The sequence below is a fragment of the Mobula birostris genome, chromosome 12, assembly GCF_030028105.1.
Source record: "Mobula birostris isolate sMobBir1 chromosome 12, sMobBir1.hap1, whole genome shotgun sequence".
In the NCBI taxonomy this organism is placed as follows: Eukaryota; Metazoa; Chordata; class Chondrichthyes; order Myliobatiformes; family Myliobatidae; genus Mobula; species Mobula birostris.
Genome location: NC_092381.1, coordinates 92,163,427 through 92,183,781, shown reverse-complemented (window position 1 = coordinate 92,183,781; position 20,355 = coordinate 92,163,427). Strand labels below are relative to the sequence as shown.

General features: G+C 40.3%; 1 protein-coding gene across 1 annotated transcript in view; it reads left to right on the top strand.

The window, feature by feature from the left end:
• Positions 1–20,355, top strand: part of pappa2 (pappalysin 2) — a 507,671-nt gene that overhangs the window by 378,912 nt on the left and 108,404 nt on the right. The window contains exons 15-16 of the mRNA XM_072274753.1: positions 6,799–6,976; positions 19,011–19,224. Of these exons, the coding sequence (XP_072130854.1) occupies positions 6,799–6,976; positions 19,011–19,224 (392 nt within the window). The remainder of the gene's footprint in view (positions 1–6,798; positions 6,977–19,010; positions 19,225–20,355) is intronic.

The following is a 20,355-nucleotide window of genomic DNA, read 5'->3' as shown; positions in this document are numbered from 1 at the left end:
AACACACAAATTCCCCACAGACAGTGTCAGAATTGAACTCCAAGCTCCGACACCTCATATCGTAATAGCAATCTCCACACTACGTTAGTAGTACGTATTAGTTAGAATTCTAGCGAGTTATGTACAATTCTGGTCACCAAACTATAGAAAGGATGCAGTAGCATAGAGAGCAGGCAGAAGAAATTCACCAGGATGTTGACTAGAATGAAGAGCTGTAGTTATGTCGAGAGATTGGACAGACTGGGTTTAGTCTCACTGGAAGTTAGGAGGCTGAGGAGTGACTTATGGAGGTTTGTAAAATTGTGATGAACATAAAAATCAGAATCTTTTCCCCAGTACGAGGGTCTAGAATTAGAGGACACTGGGGTTAGGTGAATGACACAGAGGTGACTATTTGGAGGTGGTAGAGGTAGATACAATATCAATGATTAAAAGCATTGAGGCAGCTAGTTGGACAGGAAGGGTGCAGAGGGATATAGGGTTAATACGGGCAAATGGGATTAATGTAATGTAATGGGAATAAACGATGGAATGAACGAGGTGGGCCAAAACCGCCAATTTCTGTGCTGTAGGTTTCTATAATTCTATGACTGTGAGGTCCAACAGAAGCTATGGTCAACAGTTTTATTAAAATTTATATTTTGGAGAAACAGAAACAATAATTGGATGTCAAGATTATTTTAAAGATGTCTCAATGTTTATGGTTCTATTCTGAACTGTTTCATAGGTGCATAAGTATGCCCCCTCAGGTTTGTGGACTTGTTCAGCATTACTTGTTTCAGTCATGCTGATTTTTTTCTGAGCACAATGGACCACAGGGCACAGTTTAATTTTGTGGATCAAGTCTAGTGATTAAAGAAAGAATGTGGCAGTTCTGAACATTAGGGCCACAGAGATTTGGAGATAATGCAAGATAATAGTGTTAAGGTAGATCAGCCATGACCTTGATGAATTGCGGAACAGGCTGAAATGGCCAGGTGACCCACTCCTGCTCCTAGATTAGCTGACCTTTAGTGACTTGTGTACAAGCATGGCATGCCATGTTGAGTGAACTCGGCCTTTTCTCCTTGGACCGACGGAGGATGAGAGGTGACCTGATAGAGGTGTACGAGATAATGAGAGGCATTAATTGTGTGGTTAGTCAGAGGCTTTTTCCCAGGGCTGAAATGGCTAGCACGAGAGGACATAGTTTTAAGGTGCTTGAAAGTAGGTACAGCGGAGATGTCAGGGGTAAGTTTTTTACACAGAGAGTGGTGAGTGAGCAGAATGGGCTGCTGGCAACGGTGGAGGAGGCGGAAACAATAGGGTCTTGTAAGAGACTCCTGGATGGATACATGGAGCTTAGAAAAATAGAGGGTTATGGGTAAGCCTAGGTAGTTCTATGGTAGGGACATGTTTGGCACAGCTTTGTGGGCTGAAGGGCCTGTATTATGCTGTAGGTTTTCTTTGTTTGTATGTTTATATGTCGTTTTGTACATCAACACATGGCACATCCCTTTTCATGTTTTGTGCAACCAAGTGGATGACCTTGTATCCTCTACATCCACCATCAACCACTTCCTTACCTGTTCACCCAGCTTGTTATATGACCTTAAAACTTCTTTACATCCTCCCCCATGTTCACAATCCCTCGTGTAGGATCATGACCAGACTTGGATAAAGGACTCCTCAATGTGGAAATATATTTTGATTAGTTTATTCATTGCAGACCATTGTCTTTTGGTGGACTATCAGTACAGATTCTGTTGAAGAGGTTTCACAGGGTGCAGAGCCTGCTGGTTTACAAAACAGCAAAGTACTTAAATGCTTGCTTTGATCTATCTTGAAGATTAAACAATGATGATAGGTTTGGAATTTGGCAATTGTAATTTAACCCCCAATATTTAGTTCCTACATTCACACTTTGGCAGGCTCCATTTGATTACCCTAGGTGCCACAAATACATATAGTTGAGCTTAATATGAGATAGCTGTCTTGCTTCCTTTAACATATAGAGGAAACAGATTACAGCTTTTCACTCTCCCCATCATCTCTTGAGACATTGTTTACAACGAAGCTGTGATGCAGCTATATGGTTACAATAAATAATCATAAATAAGTACATCTTTCCAAAAATGTATTTATTTATTGCATGTGTTTAGGATGTCACTGATATTTAATACTCATCCCTAACTTACTTTAAGAAGGTGATTTGAGCTGCTTTTGAAAACCACTTCAGTCCTTGTGAAATTCCTTCCACAGTAGTTCGATGACAGTTCAAGAATTTTGATCCATTGAGAAGCATATACTTCTGAGTCAGAATGGTTTGGGACTTGCAGATGATGGGGTTTCCACATGCTTGCTCATCCTTGCTGGTTTGGGCTTAAATCAGCATGGACGTTTTCTTGCAACACACATCAAATTTGCTGGTGAACGCAGCAGGCCAGGGAGCATCTGTAGGAAGAGGTGCAGTCGACGTTTCAGGCCGAGACATTTTCTTGTTTCTTACACTCTCACAAACGGAATTGTGCTTCAGAATTCTGTGGTTAAAACTGATATTATTTCTTATGTAATTGTTGTGTGATAACCTTTCAAGTGAGAATCATTATACATTTTGCCAACACATTGCCAATCACTTTCTAAAATACAATGATGTATTGAAGCAACGTGCAGCCAACTTGACTTTGGTTAACCAGTGTTAAGATTGTTGTGATGCCTTTGCCTAAACAATGGCCTTCAAAACAACAGCAATACCTAATAAATCATTAGCTGTTGTTGACTTTAGTGACTGTTAAATTTGATATTGATCAGTATGACTAGAATGAGGAAAAATGCAAGTGACTGGGGTTACATCTAGCTTTTTGGCAAAATGTTCTTTCATTGCCCTGTAACTTCTCAGATTGTTTTCAGGAATTAATAGAAATGATTTACTTATGAACCAAGATCTGTCAGAAACTGGTTAATTTCCTGATAATTTTTGTCCCATGCAAGGGTCATTTATTAAAAGACTTTTTTTTTTGAGTGCCATACTCTGCCAGAGCTTCGGTGACCACTTTTCAAGTGGTTGTTTTGGAGGAAAGATTCTGTGAGTGGTCCCCCACGTCCTTCTCACAGCGCAGTTTTGTTTTATGAGGCCGAGTTGCGAGCTTGACGCTCAACCCGGCACGGATGGAAAGCGTGCCCGGGAGCGGCCCGACTGGGTTTGAACTCAGGAACCTTCGCTCCGGAGTCCGGCGCTGATGTCACTGCACCACCAGCTGGCCATTAAAAGACTACTTATGTGTAAAATAAAACTAAAATATGGAATCATTACATGACATACTACAGGCAAAGTGGAACAGGTATGCAGTAAGGCCAAGAGAGGTCAAGAACAACACAGTAGATCAAATTATTCTTGTGCATTTATCATGCCGAGTTCAAGGGCATTATAGAACATATAACAGCACAACACAGTACGGCCATGTTATGCCCACCTACATAAACTTATTCCATGGTCAATCTAACTCTTCCTTCTGACACCATCCATAGATCTTCATTTTCTTTTTACATCCATGTGCCTATATAAGAGCCTCCAAAATGATCCTATTGTATCCATATTTACTACCACACTTGGTAGTGCATTTCAGGCACACACAGTCTCTGTGTGAAACACCTACTGCCAGCAATTCCCCAACCTTTTCCTCCACTCACCTTAAACAGATGTCCTGTGGTATTGATCATTCTCACCCTGGGGAAAAAGGCGCAGGCTTGTCTACTCTATCTATGCCTCTGTTCGTCTTATACGCTATCAAGTTGCTTCTCAGCTTCCTTCCCTCTAAGGAGAAAAGCCCTAGCTCGCTCAATCTTTCCTCATAAAACACATTACCTAATCTAGGCAGCATTGTCTCTAAATCTTCCATATCCTTCCTATAATAAAGCAACATGTTAATGCTTAACGTGTGGTCTGACCAGAGTTTTACAGAGCTGCAACATAACCTCGCAGCTTTCCTATTCAGTCCCTTGAGCAATGAATGTCAACACACCATATGTCGACCTTCTTAACCACCTAATCGGCTTGCATGGCAAACTTGAGGGATCTATGGATGTGGGCCCCAAGATCCCTCTGTTCCTCCAAACTGCTAAGAATCCTAGCATTAACCTTGTAGTTTGATTTTCCACAGTGTATCACTTCATACTTCTGCAGATTGAACTCCATCTGCCATTTCTCTGGCCAGCTCCACATCCTATATATATCCCTTTGTAACCTACGACAATCTTACACAACACCCCCAACCTTTGTATCATCTGCAACCTTACTATCCCACCCTTCCACTTCCTCATCCAAATTCTTTATAAAAGTTACAAAGAGCAGGGGTTCCAGAACAGGTGCCTGCAGAACACCACTAGTCATAGACATTTAGGGAGAATATGCTCCATCTACCTCTACCTCTGCCTTCTTAGTGCAAGCTAATTTCAAATTCATGCAGCCAGATTTCCATCAATCCCATGCCTCTTGACTTTCCAGATGAACCTACCACTGGGAACCTTGTCAGACATCTTTCAAAACACCCCATCCACCACTCTATCTTTATCTACTTGCTTTGTCACCTGCTTGAAAATCTCATTATGTTTGTGAGGCAGGGCATGCCCCTTACGAAGCTATGCTAACTATCCCTAATACAACAGCACTTCTCGAAATGCAGGTAAATCCTGTCACTAAGAATCCTCTCCATTAGTTTGCCCACCACTGACCTAAAACCCACTAGTCTATAATCCCAGAGTTACCTATATTAACTTTCTTGAACATTGGAACAACATTTGCAACCCTGCAATCCTCTGCTATTACTCCTGTGGCCAAGGAGGATGCAAGCATTGCTCTCAATACCCCAGAAATCTTTTCCTCTTTTCCCTTACTTCCCATAGTAACCCGGGATATATCAGCTCTCACTCTTTCTTTGGCACTCAGAATCTGTGATACGTTTTTATCTTTTTTTTCAGCCCTCTTTCCCTGATATTATCAGTAGCTTTTTGTTAGGCAGTGTTAGATCTTGGCTCTCTGGGCAGAATTTACAATGCAAGGGATTTTGTTTTGTATTTGGACATTATCACTGGATTAAAATGACAATTAGCAACTAATAGTTTTGATGTGAATGAGGTGGTTCTTGATAAATCCCCATGCAGTCTGCCAAGAAATGTTGTTCCGCTCTGTCCTTCTTTCTGCTGGTTTGAAAAGTTTTTAAGTTCTTTAAGAGGAATAAACAAAAGTCAACAAAAAGAAATCTTCTGCATGAAATATTTAAAGCAGCCAGTGTGAAGTACTTGATGTTTTTTTAGAATTTTGAATAACAGGATTTAGTTGGAATGGGCATGATTCATTGGAATTCTATAGAAATATAGAAATAAATTAAACCTAGTTAACAGGTACTCTGCTATAACTATTCAAAGGCCAATGAAGTATTACTATTTTACTTGAACAGTCTGAATACACGTCTATGTAACAGTTTTAAAAAGCCTTTGCTGAACTCCTGGGTGCCGCAACACTGTAAAAGGATTTTTTATCTTTATAAATCTGCAACGTTGATTTATCAGGATGAAACCAGACATAAGAATTAAATTATGAGGATAAACTGCATAGACTAAGTTTGTCTTCATAGAGAAAAAATACTTAAATAATGGATCTTGTGTTGGTTAATATGTTTCACAGAGTTCAATGATAGGTGAAAGTTTGCAATAAAATTCACAGTTTTTCAACAGGATTGAACTTTTGTTACAAATAAGGTGTTTGATGACTTCAAGGCTCAAAGTAAATTTATTTTCAAAGTTATATATATGTCACTATATACAAACCTGAGGTTTGTTTTCTTGCAGGCATACACAGTAAATCCAATGAACGTAATAGAATCAATGAAAGACTACACCCAACTGGGTGGAGAACCAGTGTGCAAAAGACAACAAACTGTGCAAATACAAATAAAAAAAGAAATAATAATCATTAATAAATAGGCAATAAATATTGAGAACATCAGATGAAGAATCCTTGAAAGTGAGTTTATAGGTTGTGGGAACAGTTCAGTGATGGGGCAAGTGAAGTTGAGTGAAGTTATCCCCTTGGTTCAAGAGCCTGGTGGTTGAGGGGTAATAACTGTTCCTGAACCTGGTGATGTGGGTCCTGAGGCTCCTGTACTCCTTCCTGATGGCATCAGCGAAATGGTCTGGATGGCAGGGTCCCAGATGAATTCTGCTTTCCTGCAACATCACTCTGTGTAGACGTGCTCAATGGTAGGGAGAGTTTTACCCATGATGGACTGGGCTGTATTCACTACTTTTTGTAGGATTTTCCATTGAAGGGGATTGGTGTTTCCATATCAAGCCATGATGCAACAGGTCGATATACTCTCCACCACACATCTGTAGAAGTTTGTCGAAGTTTTATACGTCATACCAAATCTTTATGAACTTCTAAGTAGAGGTGCTGCTGTGCTTTCTTTGTAATTGTACTTGCATGCTGGACTGAGGACAGATCCTCTGAAATGATAACACAGAGGAATTTAAAGTTGCTCACCCTCACCACCTCTAATTTCCCCAATGAGGACTGGCTTATGGGCCTGTGTTATAAATAAAGTGTTTGATCGTTTGACCTGGTAATAAATCACAGACTACTTAAAATTGGATCAATCCATTTTAAAGGAGTTGAGAAAACAATTAAGTAATTTTGAAATGAATCTATAACTTCCCTGGGAATTATTCAAATGTCATTGAGAGCCTTAGGCTCATTTGGAATTTAACTTTTGGTTAATGAGATGAAGGAAATTAAAATATCCTTTCTTATTGCTCCTTCAGGCAAAGGTTTCTTTGATCTGCAAGCATGGAAAGTGGGATGGAGCTGTGACCTGTGAACCCATTGACTGTGGAATTCCTGACCAGTCACATGTATACCATGCCAGTTTTTTTTGCCCTGAAGGCACCACTTTTGGAAGCCAATGCATCTTCTCCTGCAATCCACCAGCAATACTGCAAGGTATAGGAATGTTAACATTCATGTTCTTTCTTCAAATAAGTAGAATGTCTTCAAATAAGATAGTTGAAATGTAAAATATTGGGACAAAAACACACAAAAAGTTACTGTACTGCCAGCAATGCTCTACTAGAAAGGCTGTTACCCTGTGTGTAGTTCAAGCTACCAGATCAGGGTATTGATCTTAAATGATTCAAAAGTCTGTGTTCAATAAATTTGGATAATGGTGAGAAGAGATTAGCTTATGATCCTACTCTTGAATAAAAACAGGAACTACTGGCTCGGGCAGTATCTGTGGAAAGAGAACAGTTACTGTTTCAGATATGCGGCCCTTCATTAGACTGTGACAAAAAGAGATAACGCGCTAACTTTCATTAGGTGAGAAGCTGGGGGTGAGATGCATAGCCTACATAGAATATCTGTGATAGGATGAGTTGAAGTAATGTAATAGCAGCTGTTACCAACACATTAATCTTCTTGTCTGTATAAGTATTCTTAATGGACCTGCTCAGCATGCTAGACTTATACAAACAGGATAAGAAAACTGAGCCACTCTCATATACATAGAAGCAACAGTAAATGCTTTACAGACTCACCAGGTCAAGTAGTGTCTATTATGGAGAAAGAAAAACGGTCAGCTTTTCTAATGAGGGATGCTTTATTAGATCAGGGAAAGAGAGAAGCAGGTTAGTCCTAGTAGCAGCTTAGCAAAGTGATGACTGGAACAGTGGGAATATTTCTGATGAGTGAAGTCACAGACTGATGAGATCACATGACTTCATGATATTGTTGTGTAATTTGTTTTTATGGTTGCTCTGGGATACTAGGGTGTGCCTGGCCAGCTAAACTAAGAAATAAGATGGTAGGCAAAAACCTTTCACATATAGACAGGAAGAAAGAGCCTGTTATCTTACATTCCAGAATTTGATATTGAATCTAGAAGTCAGCTACATGCTCAGATAAAAGATAAATTGTTTCATAATCTTACGATGGACATTGATGCAAAGGTTCAGGAAGTCACAGAGAGAGATTCGGAATGGGAGTGGAATGGGGAATTAAAGTTGCAGGCAGCCAAAGCTCAGGATTACTCCTATGGACTGAGCACAGGTGCTCTGTAAAGTCATCTTGATTTGGTTTCTGTGATGTAAAGGGGACTACGCTGTGAACTCTGAATGCAGTACAAGTGTAAGTGAATTGCTGCTTCGATTGGAAAGAGTTTGCTTCCTTGGATGGTGGGAAGGGAGGAGTTAAAAGTGCAGGTATTGCTCCTCTTACGTTTGCATGGTCAAGTGTGATGTGATCATGAGTAGAGAGTTGCAAAGGGAGCAATCACTATGGATTACCATAAGGAGAGGAGAGGGAGTGGGAATTTAGTGGTGGAGTTTTGCTGGCACTGGCAGAATATGGGAATTATGATCCTTGGAATATACACGTTAGTGGAGTGGGTTTAGAGCCAGGGGAATCCTGTTCTTGCTCTCCTCCACTCTTTTGTTAGCAATCAGTGTTCCCTATTGAGAAATGTTTGTATCTGGGCATTGGTCCTGCCTAGACTTGGTTCTTGCTGTGTTGTTGTTAGTGGTGAGAAGCCACTAACAGTTAGTGGTTCATCTTCAGACAAGGCTGAGTCAGTCAGAAAATAGTAAACTTGGGTGCTACGTGAGAGAAGGGAATTAAAGGAAATCAAAGAACTGAAATTTCTCTCAGCACTGAGAAGAATATTTGCTTTAGTTTCTTGTCTTCTTGGAAATCACATCTCAAATCGTCTTCTGCTTGCAATTTTGTTTGCCATAAATTAAGTAGACAAGATTGAGATTCATCTAGTTCTTGTTGTAGAGAAATTGACTGGGAATGGTATGCACAGTCCTAGGTAGTGTCTTTACATGTTAGTAATAATAAACCTGTTCTGATTCTGATTCTTATTGGGAAGTTGCATTGACTTCATTTGCATTCATGGAGTCTCCAGAAAATTTAGAAAAAATATGTATCTTCAAATCTGTCAATTTTGTGTTAATGCTTGCTGTCTATTCTCATTCCATTTCATAGATCGTTTGTTCTTACCATCCAATTTTATTTGAATAATCTTTCTGCCCTATTGATAAACAAGGATAAAGCCCTCCATTCTGTACTAACATTTGATATAAAAATGTTTACTTCCCTTTAAATTTTACTCTTTCATTATTGCTCTTTGCAAATCATTCCAGATTTGTATTTGGGTTTTGCTTTAACTTTCCTGTTTCAGTGAAAAAATCTTCAAATTTCTGATCTTTTCTTAATAGGTGACAACATAATCCTTGGAATTTGTGAGTGAATCTGTGCTACAAACACTTTAATTTGCTGTGATCTCATTTTGTAGTCAATACTTAGAACTAAATTCAGTTTTCAAATCATTGTTTAACCAGTTAAAATTATAGATTTTTGCTTTTTTAATGGCCCTATACATTAGAAATGTACCTTATAATCTGGATTTAACTGTAAGTGACTGAAATCATATTGTTTATTATAAATTCCTCACAGTATTCATTTTCTTCATAATTTACTAATGTAATTTATTCCCCTTCAAACCACATTTGCTTATTTCGTAATCAACTTTGGCTTGCTGGTGTACAAAATACATTGACAAACTTGAATGTATTTTGAGTGCCTATGTTCATAACATTGAGGATTAAAAAATAGCCTCAGCGCAGATTCCAAGGATAGAGAGTATGGATTAAAAAAAATCCAATTACACGTATTTCTACCTTTCTGATCCCTGGTGAGGTCTATAAGCATTGCCACAATCTATTGATTGCCAAAAATTCAGTTTAACAGCAAAACAGTATCATATAACTAGATCATACAAACAGCATCATATTAACTGTTCCTGTAAGCTTGCAAACTGAGTTCATGAATGTAAATGCTTCAATAGGAATGTGACTTCTTAATTAATTACAGCATTAGTCTGATTAGTTCCAGTGTTAAGTAATGTTTTTAATTGAAATAAACCAGTTAGTATAATGCTCTTATAGTGCCAGTGACTGGGGTACAGCTGCTGTCTGTAAGTGATCATGTGAGTTTCCTCTCGGTACTCTGGTTCCCTTCCACATTCCAAAGATGGACGGTTTTGTAGGCTAATTGATGTAATTGGAGAGCACGGGCTCAATAGGACGGAAGGCTCTGTATCATGTTGTATCTCAAAATAAAAATAATAAATAAACCTCCAAATAGAAGCATTATAAATATAAAGTGTATAGAATACTGAAGCAATCTCATAAATTAACCAAGCACATCCTCTAATTGCACAGTTTGTGGTGTGGCGATTGAACATTAATTTAAGTAGAGACTCTCTGTCAGCTAAAAGCTAAAATGCACCTAACATCTATCTAAACTAAGAAGCAGCAGAGATGCTTAGTCAACAAGTAGGTCAACATTTGAAGTTGGAGCCAGCTTCCATGTTACTGCTTGTCATCTGAAACTTTAATCACCGACTAAATTAATCTTGGCAGTTTTGCTCAATTAATGTGTTGGCTAAGTACTTGATCTGGTTTTGGGAAATAAACCTGGTCAGGTGTCAAATCTCTTGGTGGGAGAGCATTTTGGAGGTAGTGACCACTGCTCTATCTCCTCACCATAGCGCTGGAGGGGACAAGAAGCAGACAATTTGGGAAAGCATTTAATTAGGGTAGGAGGAAATATGATGCTATTAGCAGGAATTTGGGAGCATAAATTGGGAGCGGGTATTCTCAGGGAAATGCATGGCAGAAATGTGGCTAGTGTTCAGGGAATGTGCATGGAGTTCTGCAAATGTTTCATTGAGGCAGGGAAGGGATGGAAGAGTTAAAGAAATATGGTGTACAAAGTATGTAGAAAATCTAGTTAAGAAAAAAAGAAAAGCTTACAAAAGGTTCAGGAAAGCAGGTTCTGATAGAGCTCTAGAAAATTACAGGATTGCTAGGAAGGAGTTTAGGAATTGAATTAGGAGAGCCAGAAGGGGCCATGAGAAGTCCTTGGCGAGCAGGATTAAGGAAAACCCCAAGACATTCTACAAGTATGCGATGAAAAAGAGGATGAGCCATGTGAGAATAGGACCAATCAGGTGTGAAAGTGGAAATGTGTGCATGGAGTTGGAGGAGCTAGTGTAGGTACTTAATGAATACAGGTTTCCCCCGCCATCTGAAGGTAGAACGTTCCTATGAAATGGTTTGCAAGCTGAAATGTCGTAAAGCGAAGAAGCAATTACCATCTATTTATATGGGAAAATTTTGTGAGCGTTCGCAGACCCAAAAATAACCTACCAAATCATGCCAATAACACATAAAATCTAAAATAACAGTAACATATAGTAAAAGCAGGAATGATATGATAAATACACAGCCTATATAAAGTAGAAATACTTTTCCACAATCATTACTGCACTGTTCCCCAGCGAAAATCTCATGCAAGCGCCATCAGCAGAAAACTCACGCAAGCGCTGTTGGCAAAAACACGGTGCAAGCGCTCTCCAGTAACCTTTAAGCTATGAAGCTGCCAAATCATACCAAATAACACGTAAAAATACACAGCCTATATAAAGTAGAAATAATGTATGTACAGTGTAGTATCACTTACCGGAACCGGGAAGACAGCGCCCAGCACACTGATGATGGTGTGTTAGGCTGAGTCGGAGTTTGGGTGGCAGCGGCCCCCACCCTCCAGGCCGCGGAGCGATACATTGCCGCAAAGCATGCAGGGGTGCAGCGGTAGCCAGGAGGCACATAGCACATCTTTAAGAAAAAAAACCGAAACAAACATGCTAATTAATTAGGTGCCACCTGGCACGTAATTGTGAGCCCAGATCAATGCCGATTTCTGATTGCGTCGTCTCTGATCTGGGCCGACAATTACGTGTCAGCGGCACCTAATTAATTAGCAAGTTTATTTCGGCTTTTTTCTTAAAGATGTGCTGTGTGCCCCCCGGCTACCGTTGCATTCTCCGCGAATCGGTATCTGTCCGTGGCCTGGGGATTGGGGTGGTGGGATACTGGTGTGTCATCTCGTCATCGTCTGTTTCCATTAGGGCAGGCAGGTCATCATCTCCTATGTCTGCCTGCCTCGATGTCGAAGGTCGAGGTTCGTCGTCTGCTGTGGCTGATGTGGAAGGCTTGCTTGATGGCTGAGGGCTGAGCCTCACGCATTTTTCTATCACACAGTTCTTTGTAAGGACTCAAACCATCCTGCAAATATCCCCTAAACCGACGTACCCTTTCAAAATTAAAGTCGTACTTTATCATTACTCATTCAGTTTCGATTGTTATCCTTTTTTCTTCCAATTGCATCAGCTCTTCATCTATCAGTTCTTGGTCATGGGATGCCAAAACCTCTTCAACATCATGTTCGTCAGCTTCCACAAGTCAAACTCACTTTGTCCTTACTTCATTCACCACGATCGAAACGCTTAACTAAGTCTAGTTTTATGCTAAGTTTAACACTCTTACGGGCTCTTTTAGACTTTTCCGATACCATAGAACTCATCTTGTAAACGACTGCTCACAGGCCCGTGGCTAAGCAATGCCGGCGAGAATGCAGTTCTGAATCCAGGGAGAGCGGCTGCTCAGGGCGTGCTGCGCGCTGCCTTTTATCACGCACTGCTTTTTTTTTGTAACAGTGAAAACGCCTTCTGAAAGCGAAAACAGGGTACTAATGTAGGTCTTTCGTAACAGTGAGGTTTCGTAAAGCGAACGTTCGAAAAGCGGGGGACAGCTGTACTTCGCTTCAGTATTCACCAGGGATAAAGACCTCAGCAATTGTGAGGATTACTTACAGCGGACTGAAATGCTTGAGCATATAGACATTAAGAAAAAGGATGTGCTGGAGCGTTTGAAAAGAACTGTTAGATAAGTCACCGGCACCAGATGAGATATACCCCAGGCTACTATGGGAAGCAAGGAAGGAGATTGCTGAGCCTCGTGTGCTGATCTTTGTGTCATCAATAGGGATGGGAGAAGTACTGGAGGACTGGAGGGTTGTAAATGTTGTCCCTTGTTAAGAAAGGGAGTAAAGGTAACCTAGGAAATTATAGACCAGTGAGTCTGACTTCAGTGGTGGGCAAGTTGTTGGAGAAGTTCCTGAGAGGCAAGATTTATGAGCATTTGGAGAGATTAGGAATAGTCAGCATGGCTTTGTCAAGGGCAGGTAGTGCCTTACGAGCCTGACTGAATTCCTTGCAGAAGTAATAAAACACATCGATGAAGATAGAGCAGTGGATGTAGTGTACATGGATTTCAGTAGGGCAGTTGTTAAGATTCCCCATGCAAAGCTCATTCAGAAAGTAAGGAGGAATGGGATCCAAGGAGACCTTGTTTTGTGGATCCGGAATTGGCTTGCCCACAAAAGGCAAAGGGTGGTTGTAGATGGTTTGTATTCTGCATGGAGGTTGGTGACCGGTGGTGTTCTGCAGGGATCTGCTCTAGGGCCTCTCCTCTTTGTGATTTTTATAAATGACTTGGATGAGGAAGTAGAAGGGTGGGTTAGTAAGTTTGCTGATGACACAAAGGTTGGGGTGTTGTGGATGGTCTGGAGGGTTGTCAGAGGTTACAGCGGGACATTGATAGGATGTACAATTGGGCTGAGAAGTGGCAGAAGGACTTCAACCCAGGTAAGTGTGAAGTGGTTCAATTTGGTAGGTCAAATTTGAAGACAGAATATAATATTCTTGGTAAGACCTTTGGCAGTGTGGAGGATCTGAAAGATCTTGGGGTCTGTGTTGATAGGACACTCAAAGCTGCTGTGCAGGTTGACAGTGTTGTTAAGAAGGCGTGTGGTGTGTTGGCATTCATCAACTGTGGGAATGAGTTCAAGAGCCGTGAGGTAATGTTACAGCTATATAAGACGTTGGTCAGACCCCACTTGGAGTAATGTGTTCAGTTCTGGTCACCTCACTATAGGAAGGATGCGGATACTATAGAGAGTGCAGAGGAGACTTACAAGGATGTTGCCTGGATTGGAGGGCATACCTTATGAGAATAGGTTGAGCGAACTTGGCCTTTTCTCCTTGGAATGACAGAGGATGAGAGGTGATCTGATAGAGGTGTATAAGATGATGAGGGGCATTGATCATCTGGATAACCAGAGGCTTTTCCCCAGGGTTGAAATGGCTAACACAAGGGGGCATAGTTTTAAGGTGGAAATGGGTACCAAGGGAATGTCAGGGGTAAGTTGTGGGTGCTCGGAATGCACTGCTGGTGGTGGTGGTGGAAAAGGATACAATAGGGTCTTTTAAGAGCCTCTTAGATAGGTACGTGGAACTTAGAAAAATAGAGGGCTATGCAACATTGTGGGCCAAAGGTCCTGTGTGCTGTAAATATCTGTGAACTATTCTCTTTGAACTAAAAGACATAGAAAATTAAGTAAGTGTGCTGATAGAAATTAAATGGCAGGCATATCAAAGAAATGTTGAAACAAAGCTAATGATGATGAATTATTCCTCTCTGTAGTTCTGTAGTTCATTAACTCTCTTAAATTCCTATTAAAGAACTTAACCTGGTTGAAAATTATGCTTTTGCATAATTGCATGCTCTGACAGTTGAACAGAGGGAGATTACAGCTATTCCAAAACCAAAACACATAAAAAGTATCTGACAATAACTGCTTGAGTCAGAATATTTGGAATGTGCATGCACACTTGCATGGAAATCACAAAGAGAATGGCAATTATTGCGGGGAAATGTCAAAGTTGAGATTATTGTCCTTTGCACAAGTACATGTATGCATAATTGCAAAGTAAAAGAAATACTTGTAGCAGCATCACAGGCACATAGCACTGCAGATGTTTCACAGCCTTTGAGTTTGTGCACTGTAATCTAATATGGAGCAGCCTTTGTGACAAGGTGCTCACTATTAAAAACTGTATCATTTGTGATTATTTTATTTCCACCGTTCTGAAGCCCTGCACTGTAGACTAATTCAAACCATCTGCAAATTATTCAGGAAATTGATAAAAAGAGATAACATGGAAAGAAATGCTATCAACAGATAAAATCATATGGCCTCTAGATTTTCTCCTAGCAGTTTGCAGCCTCATTCATTACTGATCTACATATTAAGTATGATTTGATCTATCATTGTAAGTGTGAACTATCATGCTGCCCAACCCAATAATGGGAGTAATGTATGCAAATTCAGAGCTAGTTATTATAGAAGAACCAAGGATCAGGAAAGGGAGGATGAGGCAACTGTGGCTGACCAGGGCATTCAAAGATAGCATAAAAAGAAAAGAGAGAGCATATAATATAACAAAAAAATAGTGAGAAGTTGGAGGACTGGGAAGCTTTTTTAAAAAAAAACAGAAAGCAACAAAAAGCCATAAATTGAGAAAAGATTTATATATGAAGTAAGCCAATAATATAAAAGTGGATACCAAAAGTTTTTTCAGAGTAAACGAGAGGCGAAGGTGTATTTTGAACCGCTGGAAAATTATGCTAGAGAGGTAGTAATGGGGGACAAACAAATGACAGACAATCTTAATAAGTATTTTGCATCAGTCTTCACTGTGGGGAAAATACAAGCAGTATGCCAGAAACTTTAGAGTATCAGGGGGCAGAAGTGAGTTTAATTGCTGCAACTGAATGGAGACAAACTGAATAAGTATTTTGCATCAGTCTTCATTGTGGAAGACACCAGCAACATGCCAAAAATTCATGAGAAATAGGGGCATAAGTGAGTGTTGTTGCTATTACTAAGGAGAAATTGCTTGGGAAGCTGAAAAGATTGAATCACCTGAAAAGCTGAAAAGATTGGATCACAACCTAGAGTTCTGAAAGAGGTAGATGGAGAGATTGTGGAGATATTAGTAGTGATCCTTTGAGAATCACTAGATTCTGATATGGTTCTGGAGGACTGGAAAATTGCAAATGTCATTCCACTCCTCAAGAATGGAGGGAGACAAAAAAAAGGAAATTATAGGCTAATTAGTCTGACCTCAGTGGTTGCGAAGCTATTGGAGTGATTGTTAAGGATGTGGTTTCTGGGTACTTGAAGGCTCATGACAAAATAGGCCAAAGTCAGCATGGTTTCCTTAAGTGAAAATCAAACATCTTGCCTGATAAACCTTTTGGAATTTGTTGAGGAAATAGCAGGCGGGATAGATGAAGGAGAATCGGTGGATATTGTAGATATTAGAAGACCTTTGACAAGGTGCCGCACATGAGGCTGCTTAACAAACTAAGAACCCATGGTATTACAGGAAAGATATTAGCATGTATAGAAAATTGGCTGACCAGCAGGAGGCAAAGCCTTTTCTAGTTGGCTACCAATGACTGGTGGTGTTCCATGGTGTCAGTATTTGGACCGTTTCTTTTCATGTTATATGTCAATGATTTAGATGATGGAATTGATGGCTTTGTGGCCAGGTTTGTGGACAATACAGAGGTAGGAGGAGGGGCAAGTAGCGTTAAGGAGCCAGGGAGTTTGTGGAAGGACTCAGATAGATTGGAAGAATGGGCAAAGAATATGAGATGGAATATAGTGCAGGGAAGTTCAAGTTTAATTGTCATTCAACCAAGCATGAATACTTATGAATAGAGCTAAATCTACAGTGTTACTCCGGTGCCACGGTGCAAACACAGCACCAACACAAGGCAGATTTAACACTTATAGCACATATAAGATATCAGTAAAATACAGTCCCATAAAAAAATATAGTCCAAGACCCTCAGTCCATGAATGTTGCAGACACGTTGAACACAATACAGCCTGTCTTCTGCCGAATAAACACTGGGGGCAGCAGTGACTCCAGCTTGGACATTGTGGCACACCACCTCTGGTGGAGCGCACCAACTCTGATGCCTCTCACCTGGGCGTCGATAACCAGGCTGCTTGAAGCTAAGCTCTCACTATGATCAAGGCCATGCAGCTCCCTGACTGACTGCCACTAATAAGTGAATTGGAGAAGTGTATGATCACACACTTTGCTAGAAGGAATAAAGACTACTTTCTAATGAGTTGATGGTAAGGAAGGTAAATGCAATGTTAGCATTCATTTCAAGAAGACTAGAATATAAGAGCAAGGATGTAATGTTGAGGCTTTATAAGGCATTGGTCAGATCACACTTGGAGTATCTGGAGCAGTTTTGGTTCCCCTCATCTGAGAAAGAAGTTCTGGCCTGGGAGAGGGTCAAGAGCAGGTTCATGATAATGATTCTGGGAATGAAAGTGTTAACACATGAGGAGCGTTTGGTGGCTCTAGGCCTCTACTCACTGAAGTTTAGAAGTATGAGGGTGAATCTCATTGAAGCCTATCAAATATTGAATGGCCTAGATAGAGTGGATGTGCAGACAGATCTACACACAGAGGATCTCTGTTTTCAGGGGATGAAAACACCGTTTTAGTGTGGACAGAGGGTCAAAACGAAGAGAAAAAGCTTTGTTTTCAAAATTATCTGGCATAGTTTGGACATAGCCTAAAAGACAGACATTTGCAGTTTATGTGGCTTCAAGTGTGAACTAAAGTCACGGCTAAATTCCATTCCTTAAATGCTTAATGGTGTACATGTTGGTTCTTACAACACTCTGTCAGTTTGTATGTCACCTTAAATGACACCAGCCTTGAAGTGAGCTATAAAATCACTTATTAACAGCTGCGCATGATTTTTTGGCTGCAGTGACCTTCTCTGCATTATTAGAAACTGATCTTGGAAGTCAGGACTATTTTCTCTGAAGGCAAATAATTAGCTGATTACTGAAATCTACAGAGCTATAGGCCTGCTAAAATTTTCCTGCAGAGCCATCTGGGCCTTATTTGGAGCTTCAGTGTTGAATACACATTGTGCATTAGAGGGACTTCAGGTTCCATTTCCATTGCACAGTTATTAATTGCCAGTATTACTGTACCATTGAATAGAAATCTGTTGCTGGCGAGGTGGACCTGTCAGTAGATTTGTACCAGTGGTATTAATATTTAGACTTAGAATTTGTCAATTTCCTTTGGGACTTTCGTGAAACTGGAGGGCTAATGTTAAAAAAAAACACCACTCAGGAGCTGATCCACTTGAGTTAGGGGTATAGGGTTAAGGTAATGGATAGGAATTTTGAAGGAATTTGAGGCGAATTTTTGCATCTAAAGAGTGGCCAGAATCTAGAAAACATTTGCTGAGTGGGAGGTGGAGATGAGCATTCTGATGCCATTTAAGAAGGATCTAACCGAACCCTGAAATCACCAAGAAGGCTGTGGCCCATATGCTGGCACATAGAATTAGCTTGTGAACTTGGTGATCATGGATATAGTGGGACAGGGGACTTGTTTCTGTTTTGTGTGACTTGAGCACTGTGAGCTTGGGAGTTTTTAACTGTTGGAAGTACTGAGACTTTGCAGGATGATATTTTCCTCTAAGTTACTAAAGCTCCATAAAGCAATGCTCCATTGTCAGTGTTCCTTTGAGTAACGATGCAGTACTCTCCCGTGGGATCCAGAGTTACTGGCTCTTTATTGAGATCAGATGATATCTCTTACCAAAGAATATTGTTGAATTGGGAATCCATTGGTTTACTATCGGAGACAAGACTGGTGATGTAGGCAGAATGAGATCATGCAAGGAGTTCTATAGATGTTTGTACCATTAACAGCCTCCCCCGGTACCGTTCATGTGTTTTACCTGGTGGCTGGATTTACTTTTAATGGCTTTGCTCAAAGCCTGATCAGTGAGAGGACAGTACAGCAAGTGAGTAAGATTATTTGAGGGAATATTCAAGAGTCCTGGTTTGCTAAACCACTGTTCAACCCTGTCATCCTCTGATTTATCAATTAAATATTACTGGTAGATTTCTAAACATGTGGTTTATGTTTGAATAATTTTGTTTTGAGGACCTTATGTTATGAAATATGAAAATATCATATTAATTATTATCCTCTGAGAACTGCTAATAATTTATACCTATAATAAAACCATGTGTGTTGATGCATCACTCATCACATCTTCAATGAACACTGGGGATTTTAATGCTTGATGTTGTGACAGCTACCCTGGCAGTTGTACTGTCGGATGGGGCAAAGCAGAGTGTGCTACAGCATTCATGCTTTTGTCTTTAGGTGATAACTTCTCCCTGAAGTGCATGGAAGATGGCCTGTGGTCCTTGCCTGAAGCCTACTGCAAGGTGGAATGCCATGCCCCTCCACCCGTGCCTGATGCTAGACTGCTGGTGCCAAGATGCCTGCAAGGAGCTCATGACATTGGTTCTACCTGCAGATACAAATGCAACCCCGGCTATTATGTACATGTGAACAGTGACAAACGATCCAGGAAGTAAGTAAGATGCTGCAGAAGTGGAAGTTCCTGTGTAAATTAGACTTATTTGCTGTGAGCAGAGGTGTCAGGCACTGGAGATAGTAGGACTACTATTGAAGTCAGTGGCTTCAAATGAAAGGCTTGCCTTGGACATATCAGTAGTTGTTCCTGCATGAGTTGTGTATTTCTGCTTGCATTCCACTATTTGCAGTTGTACCATCAACTGCTGAGATCCTTAACTCCGGGATTCATTCTTTAAAGCATCCAACTCTCTCTTCTTCCTTTACAATACTCCTTAAAACCTGAGTGTTTGACTAAGCTCTTGTTCACTTGTCTTAACACTTAATATATCTTGCTAATTAATATTGTTTGCTAATGCTTCTGTGAAATGCCTTGAGACTTTAGCATACAGTTACATTGTTTGTATCTATGTCCACACATGCACACAGCTTTCTTTTATGCCATTATATACACATATTGTGCCAGACCTGTTAAGGGGTGGGCTGCACAAGGCCCACTCAATGACTCCCAGACTAACAGTGTTTACATCTGTGCTCTGAGTAAGGTGGTTTAACCTCACTGTCAGTTTATAAGAACACAGTGGAAACAAAAGTGTGTGTGTTTTGCATGAACTCACTATCTGTCTCCAGTATAGGGATGACTGATCATATTAGTCCGAGACTGAACAATACCTGATCAGAATGCATAATACCATATGTAACCCGAGAGGTGAGCCTGAGATTTTACACATAGACTGTGGGCAGCTCATTGAATCTTTGGCCTTTGAAGCAGGATGTGCATTGGGTTTATGGCAAGATCAGGATGCAATGTGCCTGAAATACAGGAGTCAGAAAGAATTGAGTGGTGTTTTATTACTGGAGTCATTTTATATTCCACACGTTGTCCTGTAAAGGAGTTGGGATGATCATTATAATGAAAACTGGCAAAGATGTAGTCACATGCTGGAAATATACAGTTCTGATCTTTCAACCCTCTCAAATATGGAGAAACTTTGAACATGCATGCCAAATATAGCCAGGAAGACCATTTCATGGAATTTATGGAATTCAGTCAGAACAGGTTCTCAGAACAACGCAATAGTATAGTGGTTCCTACTGGGAAATAGATAATTTGAGATCTAACTTAATG